Below are 20,559 nucleotides of genomic sequence, written 5' to 3' on the forward strand. Positions count from 1 at the left end.
TGCTATCTGTTTTTGTGTAGTTTTTACAGTTTTCTCTCTATATAGTATTATGTCATCTGTATATAATGACGGTTTTACCTCTTCCCTTCCAGTTTGGCTAACTTTTATTTCTTTTTCTTCTCTGATTGCTGTGGCTAGGACTTCCAATACTGTGTTAAATACAAAGGGTCGCAGTGGGCATCCTTCTCTTGTTCCAGATTTTACTGGGAAGATTTTCAGCTTTTCACCATTGAGCATTATGTTGGTTTAACCCTATTATGTGGGTTTGTCACAAATAGCTTTTATTATGTTCCCTCTGTACCCACTTTGGTAAGCGTTTTTATCATGAGTGGGTGTTGGATTTTGTCAAATACTGTTCCTGAATCTATTAAGATGATCATATGGTTTTCATCTTTTCTTTATTTGTTTATATTGATTGACTTGCATATGATGAACCAGCCTTGTGACCCTGGGATGAATCCAACCTAATCATGGTGTAGGATCTTTTTTATATGTTGTCGCATTTAGTTTGCTAATGTTTTGTTGAGGATTTTTGCATCTATATTCAGCAAAGATATTTGCTTGTAATTTTCTTTTTTGGTAGTGTCTTTTTCTGGATTTCGTATCAGGGTAATGTTGGCTTGATAGAATGACTTTAGAAGTGTTTCCTCCTCTTCAGTCTTTTGGAAAAATTTGAGGATTGGCATAAGTTCTTCTTTGTATGTGGTAGAATTTCTCAGTGAAAACATCTGGTCCTGGACTTTGGTTTGCGAGGATGTTTTTTATTATTAGTATTATTACAGATTCTATTTCACTTCTATTGATCAGTCTGTTCCAATTATCTATTTCTTATGTGATTCAGGTTTGGTGGGCTGTGTGTATCTACAAACCTGTTGCATTTCTCCTAGGTTGTCCAACTTACTGGCTTCTAAATTGTTCGTAGTATGCTCTTAGGGGTTTTTGTATTTCTGTGGTATAGGTTATTATCTCTCCTCTTTTATTTCTTATTTTGTTTATTTGGGTCTTCTCTTCTTGATGAGTCTGGCCAGGACACTGTTAATTTTTTTTATGCTTGCAAAGAACCAGCTTTTGGTTTCATTCATATTTTTTTTTCTGTTTTTTAAAATCTCCATTATATTTATTTCCTCCCTGATATTTATTATTTCCGCCCTTGTGCTGACTTTAGCTTTTGTTTGTCCTTTTTTAAATTGTTTTAGGTAATAGGTTAGGTTATTTATTTGAGATGTACTTGTTTTTGAAGAAGGCACACATGAGCTTTCCTTTTAGAACTGTTTTTGCTGCATCCCATAGATTTTGATGGGCCTCCCAGGTGGCATTAGTGGTAAAGCACCTGCCTGCCAATGCAGGAGACAGAAGAGATGTGGGTTTGATCCTTGGGTTGGGAAGATCCCTTGTAGGGTATGGCAGTCCACTCCAGTATTCTTGCCTGAGAATCCCATGGACAGAGGAGCCTGGCTTGCTATGGTTCATAGGGTTGCACAGAGTTGGACACAAATGAAGCAACTTAGCCAGCAAGCAAGCATAGATTTTGAATGGTTGTGTTTTCATTGTCATTTGTCTCAAGATATTTTTAAAAATTTCCTTTTTCTTTTCATCATTGACCATTAGTTTTTTAGTGGTGTGTTGTTTAGTCTCCTTGTTTTCATTTCTTTCTTGTTTCTCTTTCCCTTGTTGATTTCTAGTTTCACACCCATGTGGACAGAAAAGATACTTGAAATAGTTTTCTGTGCCCTGTAATTTGTGTCCTACTAAGTGGTCCATCCTACAGAATGTTTCATGTGCACTTGAAAATAATGCATATTCTGAGGTTTTTTGGATGTATTTTCCTGAAAATATCAGTTAAGTCTATCTGTTCTGTTGTGTCATTTATAACCTCTGTTGCCTTATTGATTTTTGTGTCTGGAAGATCTATCCATTAATGTCAGTGGGATATTAAATTCTCCTATTACTGTATTCTTATTAATTTCTTTATTATGTCTATTAATACTTGTTTTATGTATTTAGGTCTCCTTTATTGGGTGTGTGTATGTTACAAGTATGTATCCACTTCTTGTATTGATTCTTTTATCATTGTGTGCTGTCCTTTTTTATCTTTCTCTATGGCCTTTGTTTTAAAGTCTGTTTGGTCTGATATGAGTATAGCTACCCTTGCTTTCTTGTGATTTCCACTTGCGTGAAACTTCTTCTTTTATCTCAGCACTTTCACTCTATGTGTGTCCTTCACCTTTAATTGGGTCTCTTTTAGGTGGCATGTCGTAGGCTCTTGTTTCATTATCCAGTCTGGTACTCTGTGTCTTTTGATTGAAGCATTTAGTCCAATGACATTTGAGGTAATTATTGATAGATATATATTTATGGCATGTTTAACCTTGTTTTCTAGCTGATTTTATATTTCTTCTTTGTTCCTTTCTTTTTGTTTTTCCTTTTGCAGTTTGATGATTTTCTTTTGAACTATACTTACGTTCTCTTCCTTTTGGTTTTTGTGAATCAATGGTATGTTTTTGATTTGTGATTTCCCAGTTTTTCAGGTATGTTAAACTGTTACTATAATTTTATAGTATATAGTTTGCTTTAGACTGATGATACTCATAGGCTCAAACACATTCTGAAAAACCATCTACATTTTTCTACTCTCTTCTCCCACATTTTATGAGTTTGGCATCGTCTTTTACATCTTCAGGTTTACCCTTTTGCTGTTCATTGTAGTTGTCACTTGCTCAAGTTTGTTTTGTTTTGTTTTTCAAATCTGTGTATTGGCTTATTTAAGTGATTTACTTTCCAATTGTGATTCTCTCTGTCCTATAGATTATTGTTTCTTTTGTATTTAGAGAAAACCTTTCAATATTTCTTTTAGGATAGGTTTAATATTGCTCTATTCTTTTAGCTTTTGCCTGTCTGAGAAATTCTTTCTCTCTCCTTCTATTCTAAATGATAATTTTGCTGGGTGAAGTATTCTTGGTTGTAACTTCCTTCCTTTCAGAAGTTTGAATACGTCTTATGACTCCCTCCCGGCCTGCAACATTTCTGTAGGAAATTAGCTGATAGTCTTATGGAGGTTCCCTTGGAACTAACTCTTCTTTTTTCTCTTGTTGCATTTAGAATTCTCTGTATAACTTCTTCCATTTAAATATGATATGTCATGGTGTGGATCTGTTCAGGTCCCCTTATTTGGGACCCTCTGTGCTTCCTTTACCTGAATATCTGTTTACTTCCCCAGGTTTGGGAATTTTTCACCCATAGTTTTTTCAAATACATGCTTGATCCCCTTCTCTCTCCCTTCTCTTTTTGGAACCCCTATTATACTTGAATTGGCACACTTTATATTACCTCATAGAGTGCATATGTTGCTTTCATTTTTTCTTGCCTTGTCGTTCTGTCTGCAGTTCTGATTGAATGATTTGTATTATTCTGTCTCTTCCAGATAACTTAATCGTTTTTCTGTGCCGTTTAGTTTGCTGTTCATAGCTCGTAGATGGGGTTTTATCCCCAGCCTCTAGAGCGCTATTAATCCCCTTGGGTGTAGTGCAGGCATTGCACTCTCAAAGCCGCCAATGGAGTAAATCCCCTGAAATAATGCAGCCCCTGGGAATCAGCATGGGAAAATCCCATGGACGGAGGAGCCTGGTAGGCTGCAGTCCATGGGGTCGCTGAGGGTCAGACACGACTGAGCGACTTCACTTTCACTTTTCACTTTCACGCATTGGAGAAGGTAATGGCAGCCCACTCTAGTGTTTTTGCCTGGAGAATCCCAGGGATGGTGGAGCCTGGTGGGCTGCCGTCTATGGGTTGCACAGAGTCAGATACGACTGAAGTGACTTAGCTTGACTTAGCTTAGCTTAGCTTAGCAATGACAGACGTAGGGTGTTGCACCTTCGACCACACTCCAGCCCCTCAGGCTGTCTCTGTCCAGCCAACCCCAGTCTTTTCTCCAGTCTGTCTTCTGAAGCTACAGTTTCAGCACCCTAGTCGCCACACACACCAGCCAGCACACATCTGAGGCTTAGGAACGGATCAAGGTAGCCACGACCATCTGTGCTGGTCTCTTTCTGTTGTACCTCTGGCATTCTGGCTGCTACACTGTATCCTCTGATCCTCTCAGGCTGCCTTTCTGTCCTAGCTGATTCCTAGGCAATGTAGGAGGTTCTCATGGTGATCAGAAATTTCCTCTTCCACAGCTCCCTTCCAGGAATGCAGGTCCTGTCCTGATTCCTTTATTTTTCCTTTGTGCTTCCTGGTTACATAGTGATGTTTCTTGCAGCTTTGCTTTTATGAGATCTTTTGCCAGCATTCAGTAGGTATTCTGTGATAGATGTTTCACATGTAGAAGTATTGTTGATGTATTTGTGAGAAGAGGTGAGCTCTACATCCTTCTGTTCTGCCATCTTGATCTAAGCCAGGTCATGAAGATTTATGCCTATATTATACTAGGAATTTTATGGGTTTAATGCTTATAATTGGGTTATTCAGTTATTTTAATGCTTTTTTTTTTTTAGAGTATAGAGTAGAGTTATTCATTTGCATGTTGGATATCCAGTTGTTCCGGCACCATTTGTTGAGAAGATTGTTCTTTCCCCAGTGAATGGTCTTTGCACCTTTGTCAGAAATTAAAGACTATTTTAATATCAAGTATACACCATGGAATATCTTTTACACTAAAGATACAAAGTAAAATAACTTATGATATGTGCCCATCCCTTACAGAGCTCATCTCCCAATCAAAAAGACAGACTGGTTAATTAAATATTCAAGTACAGTGTGGAAACCATTCTGATAGACATAAATAAAGGATACTTAGGATTAAAGTAAGGCACATAAAAATTGAGATAAACACATTTCATGCACCTAAGACATCTTAGGCAGATAGATGTGACATAACACATAAATAGAACGATAAATTACTCTAAAATTGATGTAGGTACAAATAGAAAATTAAAAGAAAGAAACTCTATGTGTGTATTTTCAGGGAAGGTTTTACAATGTGTATGACTTGAATTTTTTTCTACAAAGCATGAATGACAGGAGAAGGAAGGGAGCAGTTTGAACTAAGAAAGATACTCCAGTTTAAAAACCTGCCCTGTTTTTCTCACTTCTAAATACCAATCACAGAGTATCATGCTTGGCACATAACAGGAAGTTAGTGAAGATTTGAATGAACTGAGAAATTGAATTACAAGATGATTAAGTAGAGCTAGCAAATCAAGTGACTGAATGTGAGTGTTTCTGAGAGATACTCATTCAAATAAAGACAAGATATATCTGATATTGTTTAGTTCTGCTGATTAATCTTGACAAATATAATATAGAGCTTTAATATCATTACATTTTTTATTTTTCAATAAGTATTACCAGTAGAATTCAAAAGATACACAGTAAAGACTAATTTACTCCCCCGACCCATTATTAAATGACAGTCTTTATAATGGTTTATTCCACCTGACTCGGAATTCCTCCTGACACGTTACTCACATTTTGTCTTTAATCATAATGTGTTTCTGTGTGTATGATCAGGAGAAAGAAGCAGGGAAGTTAAGCATAAAGAATCATCAGATTTTAAAATTTGTAGATATTTTGCTCTTAAAACCTTAATTTTTTAGCTGACAGAATATATCAGAGTTCAGTCAGGTCAGAACAATAACTATAAGTGTTGTAACAGAGAGGATTTATTTTAGGAATAAGAACTTATCCATTTGTAGAAGAAGCTGGGTAACCTGGATAACAAATTTGTTGCACTCCAGGAAGCCTGGGAAGCCAGCTTTGTCTAGTGGCTACAGGGACCACCGAAGGTTGGTAGACAGGGCTGTGGGAAGCTGTTACTCGTGCTTCTGGAGTTCAGCCTGCAGTTGCTATTGTCCAGCAGAGCCAGAAGTCAGGAAAACATCTTGAAGGTGGAAAGAGTGAGGACAGGCTGGAATCTGTTGGCACTTCTGCATCATGTTTTCTCTACTATTTAAAACAGTGTAACTTTCAGAGAATATTGTCCACTATCTATTTCTCTTCCACATTCCAACTCTCATGCAAACTTCTTTCTAAACTCTGAACTATTCTTAGCACACTATAGAACAAAAGCACTACAGAAAACTAAGTTTGAGGAGATCTTCACTTGTCCAATGTCACTTAAAATACAGCTAAGTGTGGAACCCTGGTTTGCTTCCTCTTAGCCAACTACTTTTCTTGTACTCAGTTCTCTGACCCCTTACACTTATGCTAAAGTTCATTGTTAGTAAATGGCTCTTTTTTCTTTTTCTTTTAGCAACCACTGTTACCACATCTGGGCTTATTTTATAATCTGAGAAAATGAAGTGCTAAGAACTAAAGTAGCCCATACTGATGTGCAGGTTACACATTAAAATCACCAGTGCTGCTGTACATGATGATTAGAACTTTGAGGGTGTCTGGAGTCGGGGTCAGTGAGGGTAGGGGGATGGTATAGAAAGTTTATCTTATAATTTCCTGAAAATGTCAGTAAGCCTAAATCCTCCAAGTGAGTCTGATTTTCTGGTTTATAATACTTAAAGATATAATTTGAACAGACTTGAAAGCTGCAATTAAAAAAAATAAATCGTTTATACCAAATACTTTTATTTGGCCCTCTCGCTGTTTGTGTTTTATTTCCTTGAGTAATTTATCTTTCTGTCTTTATTGTGAGGAAATAGAACACATTTATTTGTTTGAGTATTTTGATAAACATGTATCAAATTACATGTATTGCCCTTTGGACTATTTCCCCCACACGTTGGATTTTTAAAAAATTCTTAGCAGGCTGAATTTGAATTTGACACAGTCTTAAACTCAGTTCTGTGATTCACAAGATTAGTAGCATTGACTATGTGGAAGTATAGCTTTGTGTTGATGTTAAAGTACCTGAAGCATAAATAATTGGCCTTAATTCTGAGAGATCATGACTGTTCTGTCAGTATTTTGATCTCTTACGTTTTTATGTTTTAAAAGTGATTACCCACATGTTCATAGGAGCCTTTGCCTATTTTGATTTATGATTGATCAAACAGATTTTTTCCAAAATTATTTCTGTGAAATTATAAACAGGAATGTGGAAGGAAAGCATTTTCTTTGATTTTGCTCTTCACCTTGAAAACCATCACTTATGTCTTTATTTGTGAGAATATCAAGCTAATGCCTAAGCAAATTTATAGGCTAGAAGTTAGTCTGATTCCCATAGTTTATAGGTTAATGCCTGGGATCACCTAAACCTTCTTGATTTGTGTGATTTTATAATAATCCTGTAACTTTTTCATGACTTTATGTGAGAGAATGTTTTCTCCTGATGCTTAAAGTACCTGGGAACTGAGTGTGAAGGGAAAAGGGATCCTGGTGCAGTAAGAAGAAGCAGCCGGTTTATACTTCCCAACAGCCAGCAAATATTTCCTACCTGAAGATATCCTTGGCAACTTGAAAAGGTGGTACAGAGATTAAAGGACATAGATCTGTCTTGTTCAGCCTGACTCTTCTATAGTTACTGGTATCAACTTGCCCTGCAGGTCCAGTTGTGGAACCTTTGTTCCAACTGAGTGGCCTTAGCCCAGTCCCTGAAACTCATCTCCTCATAGGTGATTTGGGGCTAATAATGGAGAAGGCGATGGCACCCCACTCCAGTCCTCTTGCCTGGAAAACTGGATGGCGGAGCCTGGTAGGCTGCAGTCCATGGGATCTCTAAGAGTCGGACACAACTGAGCGACTTCCCTTTCACTTTTCACTTTAACGCATTGGAGAAGGAAATGGCTTCCCACTCCAGTATTCTTGCCTGGAGAATCTCAGGGACAGGGGAGCCTGGTGGGCTTCTGACTATGGGGTCGCACAGAGCCAGACACGACTAAAGCGACTTAGCAGCAGCAGCAGCAGCATGGTTCTTACTTCACGTACAGGGTTGCTGTGAAGAATTCAGTATCTAAGTCACAAAAGGCATTTCACAAACTGTAAAGGCCATCATAGGGTTTCCCATTTGGCACAGTGGTAAAGAATCCATCTGCCAGTACAGGAGATAGAAGAGATGTGGGTTTGATTCCTGGATCAGGAAGATCCCCTAGAGTAGGAAACGGAAACCCACTCCAGTATTTTTGCCTGGAAAATTCCATGGACAGAGGAGCCTAGCAGGTTGCAGTCCATGGGGTTGCAAAGAGTTGGACACAACTGAGCAACTGAACACACACACAAGCATAGTTACTAACAGGCAATAGGTACTCAAAAAGTCAGAAAATATTTAAGTTGAATATAATCATCATAGTAATATACCATATAATTTTATTTTAATTGCATTAGAAATTCAACAGAAACTGTTACTCTAGGAAGGAAAAAAAAAAAAAAAAACACCACACACACTAAAATGGACTTCAACTCTTAACTGCTGCTGCTGCTGCTAAGTCACTTCAGTCGTGTCAGACTCTGTGCGACCCCAGAGACGGCAGCCCACCAGGCTCCCCCGTCCCTGGGATTCTCCAGGCAAGAACACTGGAGTGGGTTGCCATTTCCTTCTCCAATGCATGAAAGTGAAAAGTGAAAGTGAAGTCGCTCAGTCGTGTCAGACTCTTAGCGACCCCATGGACTGCAGCCTACCAGGCTCCTCCGTCCATGGGATTCTCCAGGCAAGAGTACTGGAGTGGGTTGCCATTGCCTTCTCCAGCAACTCTTAACTAGTATTTCTCAAATGATTTATCCTTGTGACTCTCTAAAAATGAGAGGAATCTGTATAAATAGGCACAGTTAATCAAATTATAATGAATAATTTCTCCAAAAGTATGTTATATATATTTATTGTTTATAAAAATGTGTGTGAATATTACTGTTTTTCATATTCAGGAATATCTACTGAAATGGATTATCTCTGTTGATTGCCACAAGTCTTAAGTATTTTCTGGTCTATCTTTCTCTGGTAGTATTTCTAGTTTACTAATTTGTAAAGTTATATCTAAAATTCTATTTATCCATCTATTATATATTTAATTTTAGTAACTATATTTTTATTTCTGAATGTTCTATTTGGTTGTTTTTCATATCTGCTTTGCCTTCTTTTATGGTATTAATACTTTGGTTTTTTCCCTCATGTGGTTCATTCCATCCTATATGTCATTAATGATTTTAAAGAAATTTGTTATATTGTCGACATGTGGAAATTCCATTATCAGAAGTTCTTGATCATGAATTTGATAATGGGGTTGAATTCTCTTCTTGCTAATAAAAAAATGATTTTGAAGTATATATGAAATCTGTATTTAGGAGTTTATCTTCAGTGGTCTTTGTTCCTTAGAATCCTTTTTGTCAGTTTGAAAGCATGTTTTCCAGAGAGACTTGTTATCTATTTCTGACTGATGCCCTGGGGTTATCAAAGGTCTGATGCCACTTTTATATAAATAACTTAATATTGGTATTCCTGGACCAACACACATAATATAAATTACAGCTTCCAAACACACATGGGATATTTCCCATTATTTTTCATTTTCTAATTATTTTTATTTTTAAGTTGAAAAAAGAGAAAGATCTCTGTTTTTTCAATAAGTTCTCTTGCCAAAACAGGCAGACTTCCTTGTTCTTTTCTATTTCTGATTGGAAGTTATTTTTCTGGCCTTTTAAGGGCCCCAGATCTAAGTTGACCTCTCATCTCAAAATCCTTGCCTGTCAGGGATGTAAGGATTAGCCTGTTGTCTCCATATGGCCATTAAAAATCTATTTCTGAGGTGGGGGTTGTCGGGGGGGATCTATTCCCTTGGCTTACTAAGAGTAGCTAAGACCCTAAAGTCATTAATGATGTCAGTTAATACTTTGAGTTTTACTTCCCTCTTGTTATTTTAAACCCTAGACTATTATCTAGTAAAGTATTAGCATAATATAATTTTTGTTGCAGTTATTTCTTCAGTGTGTATTTTTTTCCTTCTTTGGAATTCATCCTTGAAAATATTTGAATCTATAAAAAAAGTTTTATGGTTTAAAAAATATGTATCCTTAACTCAAATATTTACCAGAGATAATACAAAAGAAAAGTTAGCACTCTATATACCAGTAAAGTTCTAGTTTTATGACCATTGACTTATTAAACTTTTTTTAAAATTTCTTAACGTCATAGGTCTTTCATATGTTGTGTTACTGATTTAATTCACACAGTGGGAAATAATTAGAATATGAAGAAGCACTCCCCCCATCAGTGCTTCAGTTAAAGTTTGCTTTCATTTGGTTCCCTGCCACCTTTTCTATTTTAAGGTATTTTTAATATATCATATATTTTAGCATTCCCCTATGAGAGCACATCAGATGTTACCTGTTTCTCACATTGGTCATTTTATGGAATTTGAGCTATTAAACTATAATTGTGGTGTCTCTTAGGATCTCAACTCTTCCTCTGTATTCAAATTTTAATACTTCTTCCTGCTACCTTCTATTCACCAGATCTCTTAATTCTTTAAAATTGACTTTCTTGAAATCCAGTACTTATGTGTCACAGAACCAGATAATCTGATTTGCTTTTTTGGCAAAGAGCAAATAAAGCTCTGCCCATTGCCCAGTTCAACAAAAGATGCAAGTACTCTCTAGACTACTCTGGTAGAAAAAGATGTAGACAGACTTGAGTTTCATCTGTGCTTTTTCATGAGATAACTTATGCCAATTCTCTGATCTCACCTTGATTATTTTATAATAATAGAGACTAATAGCGGAGAAGGCAATGGCACCCCACTCCAGTACTCTTGGCCTGGAAAATCCCATGGATGGAGGAGCCTGGTAGGCTGCAGTCCATGGGGTGGCTTGCTAGGAGTCGGACACGACTGAGCAACTGCACTTTCACTTTTTACTTTCATGCATTGGAGAAGGAAATGGCAACCCACTCCAGTGTTCTTGCCTGGAGAATCCCAGGGACAGCAGAGCCTGGTGGGCTGCCATCTATGGGGTCTCACAGAGTCAGACATGACTGAAGCACCGTAGCGGCAGCAGCAGCAGCAGAGACTAATAGGGGCATACTTATAAAGAATATAAAATTAATGGTTCCAGTAACTTTTGAGGTATGACTTGCTAGTAAAACATGGAACTGTTTTATCTCATAAAATGATAACTAAGAATATGAATAAATAACTTGAAAAAACTGCAGTAAACTTGAAAATCTGTACTAGCACAAGTTTTGATTTCTCAATAATATTTAAAATTATTAGCAATTAGCAATTTTTAATGTAGTATAGAAATAGTGTGCTAGATAACTGTTCAAAAGATAAGAATGTATAAGAAAAATTAAGATAGAGGTCAAATGCTGCTCTGGTATCAATTTGCCCTGCAGACCTATAATTATGGAACCTTTGTTCCAATAGGTGATGTGGAGCTAATAGTGGTCCTTGCTTCACGTACAGGGTTGCTGTGAGGAAGAATTCAGTACCAAAGTCACAAAAAGCATTTCACAAACTGTAAAGGCATTCATAGGGCTTCCCAGGTGGTGCAATGAGAAGGAATCTGCCTGCCAGTGCAGGAGACACAGGAGGTGTGTTTGATCCCTGAGTCAGGAAGATCCTCTAAAGTAGGAAATGGCAACCTACTCCAGTGTTCTTGTCTGGAAAATTCCATAGACAGAGGAGCCTGGTGAGCTGCAGTCTATGGGGTTGCAAAGAGTTGGACACATCTGAGCACACACACACACAGAAAGTTATAATCTATGAACTCAGATGGTTCTTAGAGTTTAAAAAAGAAAAGTCAAAAGATTAAATGAACATGCTTGTGAAACTAAAGAAACTGAAAAGGAGGCAGCTGTCAAATAGAATGTCAGAATATTAAAACTAGGATATTAAAAATGATCACAAAAGAATAAGAGTATTTTTTAACAAAAGAGATACTAAACTATTTGTAGAACCCAAAGGAATTATAAATAGAAAAAGCGATTTATTGAAAGGTCCTAGAATACTACTGGGTTTCCTGCCTACCAATGCAGGAGACGTAAGAGACACAGATGCGGTCCCTGTGTCGGAAGATCTCCTGGAGGAGGGCATGGCAACCCACTCCAGTATTCTTGCCTGCATAATCCCATGGACAGAGAGCCTGGCAGGCTACAGTCCATAGGGTTGCAAAGAGCTGGACACAACTGAAGTGACTTAGCATGCACATGCGCAGGATAGTACTAATGGAAATTGATTAATTACATCTGAATTTTTTGATTAGTTTTTTTCCTTTTATGACTCTGAAGTTAGGAATTGACTTTGCAAAACTATGACTATAAAATACACAAATAGACACACTCAACATAATGAAATTTTGGCATACATGTTTGTAGTACAGAAACTTGTACAAATTTAATGAAAATTATCCTTAAAAATGAAATGGCTAATTATTTTTTTACTTTATCTTTTAGCATACGGCGGCATCAAGAAAGAAGAGCAATTTTGACTCCCATTTTAACAGATTTTTCTGTACGAATAACTGGAGCACCTGCCATCATTTTCACCAAAATAATTTCTCCGGAAAATATGCACACTGAGGTTAGAACTTAATTTAGGTTTTATTTTAGTCTGAATATTGGAGCATCTTTTGTTTGTGTGTTTGGAGTTTTCATAGTTTCTGTGCACAGGATATCAGATTAGCTTATTATTAATGTTATTATTTTATCTAATAATTATTGAGCACTTTTTGTACTGTTTAGGGCTTCCCTGATAATTCAGGTGATAAAGAATCCATCTACAATGCAGGAGACCCCAATTAGATTCCTGGGTCGGGAAGATCCCCTGGAGAAGGGATAGGCTACCCATACCAGTATTCTTAGACTTCTCTTATGGCTCAGTTGATAAAGAATCAGCCTGCAATGCAGGAGACCTGGGTTCATTCCCTGGGTTGGGAAGATCCCCTGGAGATGGGAAAGGCTACCCACTCCAGTATCCTGGCCTAGAGAATTCCATGGACTGTATAGTCCATGGGATCAAAAAGAGTCAGACACGACTGAGTGACTTGCATTTTATAGTACTGTTTATGTATTGCTTTCATGTAATATTTGGGCTTCCCTGTTGGCTCAGATGGTAAAGAGTCTGCCTACAATGCTGGAGACCAGGGTCCTATCCCTGAGTCAGGAAGATCCCTTGGAGAAGGAAGTGGCTACCCACTCCAGTATTCCTGTCTGGAGAATTCCATGGATAGAGGAGCCTGGAGGCCTATAGTCCAGGTGTCGCAAAGAGTCTGGACATGACTGAGCAACTTTAACTGTTATTTTCTTTTTTCATGTAATAACTCATTTATTATAAATCCTATTAGCATCTCTTACTGTCCTCATTTTGTAGATGAGGAAACTAAAGCATGGAGAGTTAACCTGTCTAAATTTTCACAAGTAGAAGCAGAACATGGTATGCACCCAACTGGTCTGGTTCCCAGCCATATACTCTTGATCTGCACAACCTCTTTCTAATAAAAGTAGCAATAATACTGACAGATTACTAAGCATTCTCACATGGTGCCGGGGTCCAGCCCCAGTGGATCCCGGGAATTCGAAGCGGGGACGGCGTCGGCGAGGATCAGGAAACAATTGCTTAATTAAATGTTAATTAAGGATATAAAGAGTAATAGAATAAGGATAGCTCAGTGAGAAAATTTAGTGGAGAAAAGAGGCTGAATAATTCAGCCAGAAGGTGAGAGAAAGAACAACATGGGGAGACCAAGCTTCGGTGAACAAGGCCCACACTTTATTTTCCAAAGTAGTTTTTATACCTTAAGTTATGCATAGAGGATAATGGGGGAAGGGATAGAGTCATGCAGTAAGCCAGGCTTTCTTCCTGCAAACTTATCATATGCAAAAGTTTAGGTGATTTGCATCATCTTCTGGCCAAGAGGCCTGTTAACATTTTAAGAAACTTATTTTTCTCTAAAGGTGATTATTCTAAAGTCAGGCGCCACCCTCCAAAAGCATTAGATAAAGTTGCATTCCTATAGGGCAAAGGTGTAGTGGGCTATAAAAAGAAAAGAATTAACTCAAGGGTCCAAGGTTACAAACATTACAGCTACTACTTACACCAATTATATTAATCAATACACTGCCAGGGACACAGCAGGTAAGGGATATGGAAACTTAGCAGCAAACATTGGCCCAACAAGTGAAAAACCCTTCACCGATACAATTTCTAATCAATCTTTTAACTGCTCAAAAGAATCTGTATTTAGACAGTTCAGAACATCTCATGCCTCTCACGGTTGTGAACTAAAACACTCTTGTCACGCCCAGGACAGCCCCCCCTCCGTAAAGTCAGAGGTGTAGGTGAGAGCACAAAGCAGTGAAGTAGGCAGACTCTGGTTTTGGGGGTAGATGCTCGAGAATTTCCAGGGGGACTCCTGAGGCTCGATCCCGCCTTTACCTATGCAGAGCCTCCTTCCTCATGACCTTTGCCACGGCGGAGTTCCTCACGCTGGCTCCCGGCAACATGGATTACCTTACAAGGAGAGCTCTACACGAATTACCTTATTTACTCTTCTCAGCATCCATGAGATAGATATTATGAGTATACATATTTTATAGATGAGGAAACTGAGATCAAAAGAAATTAAGTAATTTGACCAACATTACTAACCAGTTACTAATGGATCCAGGCTTGAAGTCTAATCACTATGCTATATTTTGCCTCTATGCCTAGAATAGAAATGTAATAATAATGGAATCCTTTATGTTTAATGTTATGTTTTTTATGTTATGTTAATGTATAACATAATTTGTTATGCTGAAAACTAAAAAATTTTGATCATTCATAGAGTTATAAGTGGTTGTTATGAAAACTTTGGAAATATTATGTACAAATTAAATGTATTATTATTTTAAGGAGACAAAAGTTTACATCCTTCTCTGAGTTTTTAAAGAACAGTATTTTGTGTTATCTTATTTGATCTTTGTAATAACCCTAATAAGGGAAGCCAGTGGCTCAGAGTTAGAAAGTCCTCCTGCAATTCAGGAGACACAAGAGATGCTGGTTCCATCCCTGGGTCTGGAAGATCTCCCGGAGAAGGGAACATAACCCACTCCAGTATTCTTGATGGGAAAATCCCATGGAGTAGGAGCCTAGCAGGCTCCAAAGTCCATAGGGTTGCAAAGAGTCGGACATGACTGAGCCTACTAGGGAAAGTTAGGTTAGACAGGATATCTTTATATCCACAATAATTGTATAAAAATTAAGTAAGTCTACTAATATCTTTCAGTTACTTAGTAACACAGTTTGTTTAAAATACACAAGTGTATTGCTTTCATCATTACTTAAGGAATAAAATAAGAATTCTAACTATAATGAATAAAATCTGGAAACTTTTGGAGAGAAAGTTTATTTAACTAAAAAAAGAGGGGGGAGGATCATTTCCGACATGCTGTTCTTTATGGCTTTATTAAAAGCTGCTCTAAGCTGTGTTGGACCCATCATAAGTCTCCTTAAATCCGTTCTCTTGGATGACACTAATAAAGAGAAGGTTTGTTGGACATTTCCAGGCATTTGAACATTGTCCACATGCACTTCATGACAAGAGGCAGGGCTTCTGCTTATTAAGTGAAACTTCTGAATTGGTTTTCATTTCTGTTTTCCTTTGCTGAATGGTTTTCCATCAGTAGATGTTCAAGTGACTCTGTTATGCAGAACAGCATCAGTTAAGTAGTGGACATCTACCTAATACTGCCACAATTTTAGCAGTTTAAAGAAGTGAAATTAATTAGTCTAGCTGGTTTTGGCTTCAGCGCTCCATTTTGTTATGAATCATTTGGAATGGATCCTTTGGAGAATACTCAGACCATACCACCTGTGACTATAATTGGTGCCTATAATTTGCCTGTCTGCCCACCTAGATTGTAATCTTCTCAAAGGCAGATTGCCCTTCAACACTAGTCTCACTCTCTGATGTTCCTAGCACTCTAGTATGTTGCATGGTGCTTATGAAATGCTAAGTATCTGTCCGTTTGAGAGGATGAACAAGATTATGCTAAAGAATTACATACATCACTGCCTACATATTGAAATAATGATATTAGTTTGAGGTGTGAAAAGCCAAATGCATATGAAATGGTGAAAAATTCTTATTATAGTGGGTTTCCCTGTAACTAGCACATGGCCTGCTGCACAACAGGCCCTCATAAATGTTTATTAATTTAATCCACTAAACTGTGTCAAGTAACTGTGCTCACCATATCTGCTATTCTCATTAACATATGAACTTGAGTCCCAGGAGAATTCATCAACATTCATAAAGCTCAAATAAGTAGAAATGATAAATTACCATATAATGCCATCATGCTTCTTTATCTATATTCAACCTTTTTTTCCTTCAGGAGATTTTAGTGTGTGGCCATTCCTTGGAAGTGAATATAACCACAAACCTGGACTTCTTCCTAAGTGTGGCTCAAGTTCAACTCTTACATCAGTTAATAGTAGCAAATATGACTGGACTGGAACCATCAAACAAAGCCACAGAGGTAACTCTTACCTGATTTTGATTAGGCTTACTGCATTTGTGCCAACTTTACATTGATAATAGAAAAAACAATAATTAAATGCTTTCTGCTAATTATTCTATATTTAAGTTTATTCAAAATATGTATATAAATCATTTTGGATTGATGTTCTTTATTTTTGAAATTTGCTTGGTCTCTTTTCCCATAATTCATCATGCACCTTTGCAGAATTGCTGTGGCCCAGGCCCAGAAAAGTCACTGTTAAAAGCATGATTTTATTGCCCTGCTGCAGTTTTTAAAGTACAGTGCACAAAACCTGGTGTGGCTTTCCCTTACTCAGATCCATTACAGGGACGGGGCCCCTTTTGGAAATGAACTTTGTAAGAGTACAGTGGGAATAGCTTCAAAAAATAGCTTCTAAAGCATTTGTTTCCCATGCTCAGTGAAGAATGGACATAATCAAAAAACTTGAATGCCTGCCTAGAATTTTAATTTTGATCCAGTGTTCATTGGAAGCCTACATTGTAACCACAAAGCATGTCAACATGAAACAAAGAAAGCTGCTTGTTAGATGCTTCTCAAGATATTGTTTCTTTGCTTTTTGTTTCCCTACTGCTATAATCACATCTGTACTTACAGTAATTATTTTATAAAATCTGTAATGAAGAACCTGTTTATCTATGAAAATGGCATTGCTTATATTTTTGTCATGAGTTAGACGCAGAAGTCTCTTAAGTGTTGTTTATTAAGAAGGAAGGGAAGGAGGAGGTGTTCCCTGAGAGCCTCTTGATACTAAGCAGGTGTGCCAGGTATTTTCATGTAAGTTAACTTGTGTATCTTCAAGCATGTTATTAACAACCCCTCTGTGAACCAGATGTGAGCATTATCACCACCTTACAGATTAAAACATTGGGGCTCAGAGACAGTAAGGGACCTGCCTGACAGCATACACACATCACTAAAAAATGGTGAATCAGAGTATTTAAATCTTTCAAGTCAGTGTTTTTTTCATTCTACCACAGTTGCTGTACTATATCTGTTACATTAGTCTCAATCACCTTTTTAAGAAATTATTTAAAAATGATAAAAGCTGTTGTCTTTCATAAAGATTCTCTTAACTGCATCATCTTTCACCACCCATGATTTGTTTGCTCAGTGTCTCTTAAAAGGACTATAAAGCTATATACTCTTCAAAATATTGACTTTTCCCCCCAATATATTTTAGACTATACATAAGAATATAAATGTATGATATGAAACTAAGCGGAGCAAAAAATTTTCCCCATGGCATTTTCAATGAAATCCTTGAAGCAACTTAGGTTGGAAACAAACTGTTATATTATTTGTGCCAATTTTATGAACCTGTCATGTGACAGAATCTGTCATGTGAAATCTAACTCATGGATTTCTGATGTGTTTTAGGAATTTATAGAACTTAGCAATTGGTTGCTAACTATTTACCTACCTATTTCTAATATCTATTGGTAGGATCTGATTTTAGTAAATAAGGCCCACTCAGAGTTAGATTACTAACAACTTTTTCCTGAATGTCAAGTCTTTTCTCACAGTTCCATAAACAAGCTAGGATTGGTTTTGCTGTTTTAAAAATATGTCTGTGGCCCTTTATTCCTTCTTGGAGATGATGTTAAAAAAGTACAGACAGTATACTGAAATACAGTATAAGCAGTACACTGCAAAATGATTAGTATGGTAAAATTTATTTTATGTGTGTTCTACCACAATTGAAAAAAAAGAAGTACAAACTCCAATGAGGGAAGACAGTTCATTCCTTTCCACCACCTCAGTAAGGTATGTCTGTGAAATTTCAGTATTAAAAAAAAGATCTTCCATGAACTAGAATATTTTTCTATTCATAAATGAGTAACACAACTCATATCTGATACATAAAGATATTGTAAAGAATTGGTATAATTTCTTCCTTAAATATCTGATAGAATTCACCAGTGACCCATCTAGACCTGAAGCTTTCTATTTTTGAAGTTGATTAATTATTGATTCAACTTCTTTAATACTTGTAGGCCTATTCAGATCCTCTGTTGCTTCTTATATGAGTTTTGTTAGACTCTGTCTTTCAAGGAGTTGGTTTGTTTCCTTCAAATGGTATGGCTGGACATAGTATTTCTTAATTATTCTTTCAGTTTATGTAGGAGCTGTAGTTATGTCCCCTCTTGCATTTCTGATGTTAGTAATTTGATTCCTCTCTTTGGGTTTTTTGTTTGCTTTTTAGTTTTTGGTTTTTTGGTTAGCCTGGCTTAGAGGGTTGTCAGCTTTACTGATCTTTTTAAAGAATCAACTCTTGGTTTTATTTATTTTCATTTTTGGATTTCCTATTTTCAATTTCATTGATTTCTGCTCTCATTATTATTTTGTTTTCCCTGCTTACTTTTAATGGTGTTAATATTTTCAAAAAATGTTTTACAAGGTTTCACTTGAAACATTAGTTTTAAAAACTATTCAGGAGCATGAAAGGTGATTTTGTTACTAGAGGAAACATATATACAGTATAAACAAAGAGGACGAAAGATGGATAGGTCTTTGACAATCGAAAGGAAAACAGTGAACCAATCTAAGGCTTATTGCTAGAACCAAGATTTAATATTATGTTTACTTATACAACTAACATATAATAAAACTTTCAGTTCAGTTCAGTCGCTCAGTTGTGTCCAACTCTTGTGACCCCATGAATTGCAGCACGCCAGGCCTCCTTGTCCATCACCAACTCCCGGAGTTCACTCAAACTCACATCCATTGAGTCGGTGATGCCATCCAGCCATCTCATCCTCTGTCGTCCCCTTCTACTCCTGCCCCCAATCCCTCCCAGCATCAGGGTCTTTTCCAATGAGTCAACTCTTCGCATGAGGTGGCCAAAGTACTAGAGTTTCAGCTTTAGCATCATTCCTTCCAAAGAACACCCAGGACCAATCTCCTTTAGAATGGACTGGTTGGATCTCCTTGCAGTCCAAGGACTCTCAAGAGTCTTCTCCAACACCACAGTTCAAAAGCATCAATTCTTCGGCACTCAGCTTTCTTCACAGTCTAACTCTCACATCCATACATGACCACAGGAAAAACCATAGCCTCGACTAGACGGACCTTTGTTGGCAAAGTAATGTCTCTGCTTTCTGTCTAGGTTGGTCCTAACTTTCCTTCCAAGGAGTAAGCATCTTTTAATTTCGTGGCTGCAGTCACCATCTGCAGTGATTTTGGAGCCCAAAAAAATAAAGTCTGACACTGTTTCCACTGTTTCCCCATCTATTTCCCATGAAGTAATGGGACTAGATGCCATGATCTTAGTTTTCTGAATGTTGAGCTTTAAGCCAACTTTTTCACTCTCCTCTTTCACTTTCAAGAGGCTTTTTAGTTTTTCACTTTCTGCCATAAGGGTGGTGTCATCTGCATATCTGAGGTTATTGATATTTCTCCTGGCAATCTTGATTCCAGCTTGTGCTTCTTCCAGCCCAGCGTTTCTTATGATGTACTCTGCATATAAGTTAAATAAACAGGGTGACAATATACGGCCTTGACATACTCCTTTTCCTATTTGGAACCAGTCTGTTGTTACACGTCCAGTTCTAACTGTTGCTTCCTGACCTGCATACAGGTTTCTCAAGAGGCAGGTCAGGTGGTCTGGTATTCCCATCTCTTTCAGAATTTTCCACAGTTTATTGTGATCCACACAGTCAAAGGCTTTGGCGTAGTCAATAAAGCAGAAATCGATGTTTTTCTGGAACTCTCTTGCAACTTTCAAGTATATAGTTAAAAGAGAAGCCTTTCAGGTAATAAAATGACCAGCTGATTACAATCCAGTATTTTTGCTCTAAAAATGTACTTACTGCCTAGTGATCAAACAGTGTGTATTTGTACACTTTGATTTTCAGTGTTTCCTTCAAATGTTATGACTTCCATGATTTCTAGTTCCCGAATATGCAGTTTCTTCATTGTAAATTAACCTTTTCTTATTTTTCTATGCATATATGACAGGCTGAGAAAATATGCAAGAAAAATAAACATGTAGTAAGCAAAAGTGAAAGGCCCTCAGTTGTGTCCAACTCTTTGTGACCCCATGGACTAAACAGCCTTTCCCTTCTCCGGGTGATCTTCCCAACCCAGGGATCGAACCCAGGTCTTCCATAGGTGGATTCTTTACCAGCTAAGCCACA

The 20,559-nt window shown here is 37.3% G+C and overlaps 1 protein-coding gene across 13 annotated transcripts in view; it reads left to right on the top strand.

The window, feature by feature from the left end:
- The window catches only part of VPS13B (vacuolar protein sorting 13 homolog B), an 848,142-nt gene that overhangs the window by 523,865 nt on the left and 303,718 nt on the right, over window positions 1–20,559 (top strand). For all 13 annotated transcript variants that reach the window (XM_044928327.2, XM_025264770.3, XM_025264772.3 and 10 more), the window contains 2 exons: window positions 12,332–12,458; window positions 16,256–16,399. In XM_044928327.2, the coding sequence (XP_044784262.2) occupies window positions 12,332–12,458; window positions 16,256–16,399 (271 nt within the window). The remainder of the gene's footprint in view (window positions 1–12,331; window positions 12,459–16,255; window positions 16,400–20,559) is intronic.

This window comes from Bubalus bubalis, chromosome 15 (assembly GCF_019923935.1).
Source record: "Bubalus bubalis isolate 160015118507 breed Murrah chromosome 15, NDDB_SH_1, whole genome shotgun sequence".
Taxonomy (NCBI): Eukaryota; Metazoa; Chordata; class Mammalia; order Artiodactyla; family Bovidae; genus Bubalus; species Bubalus bubalis.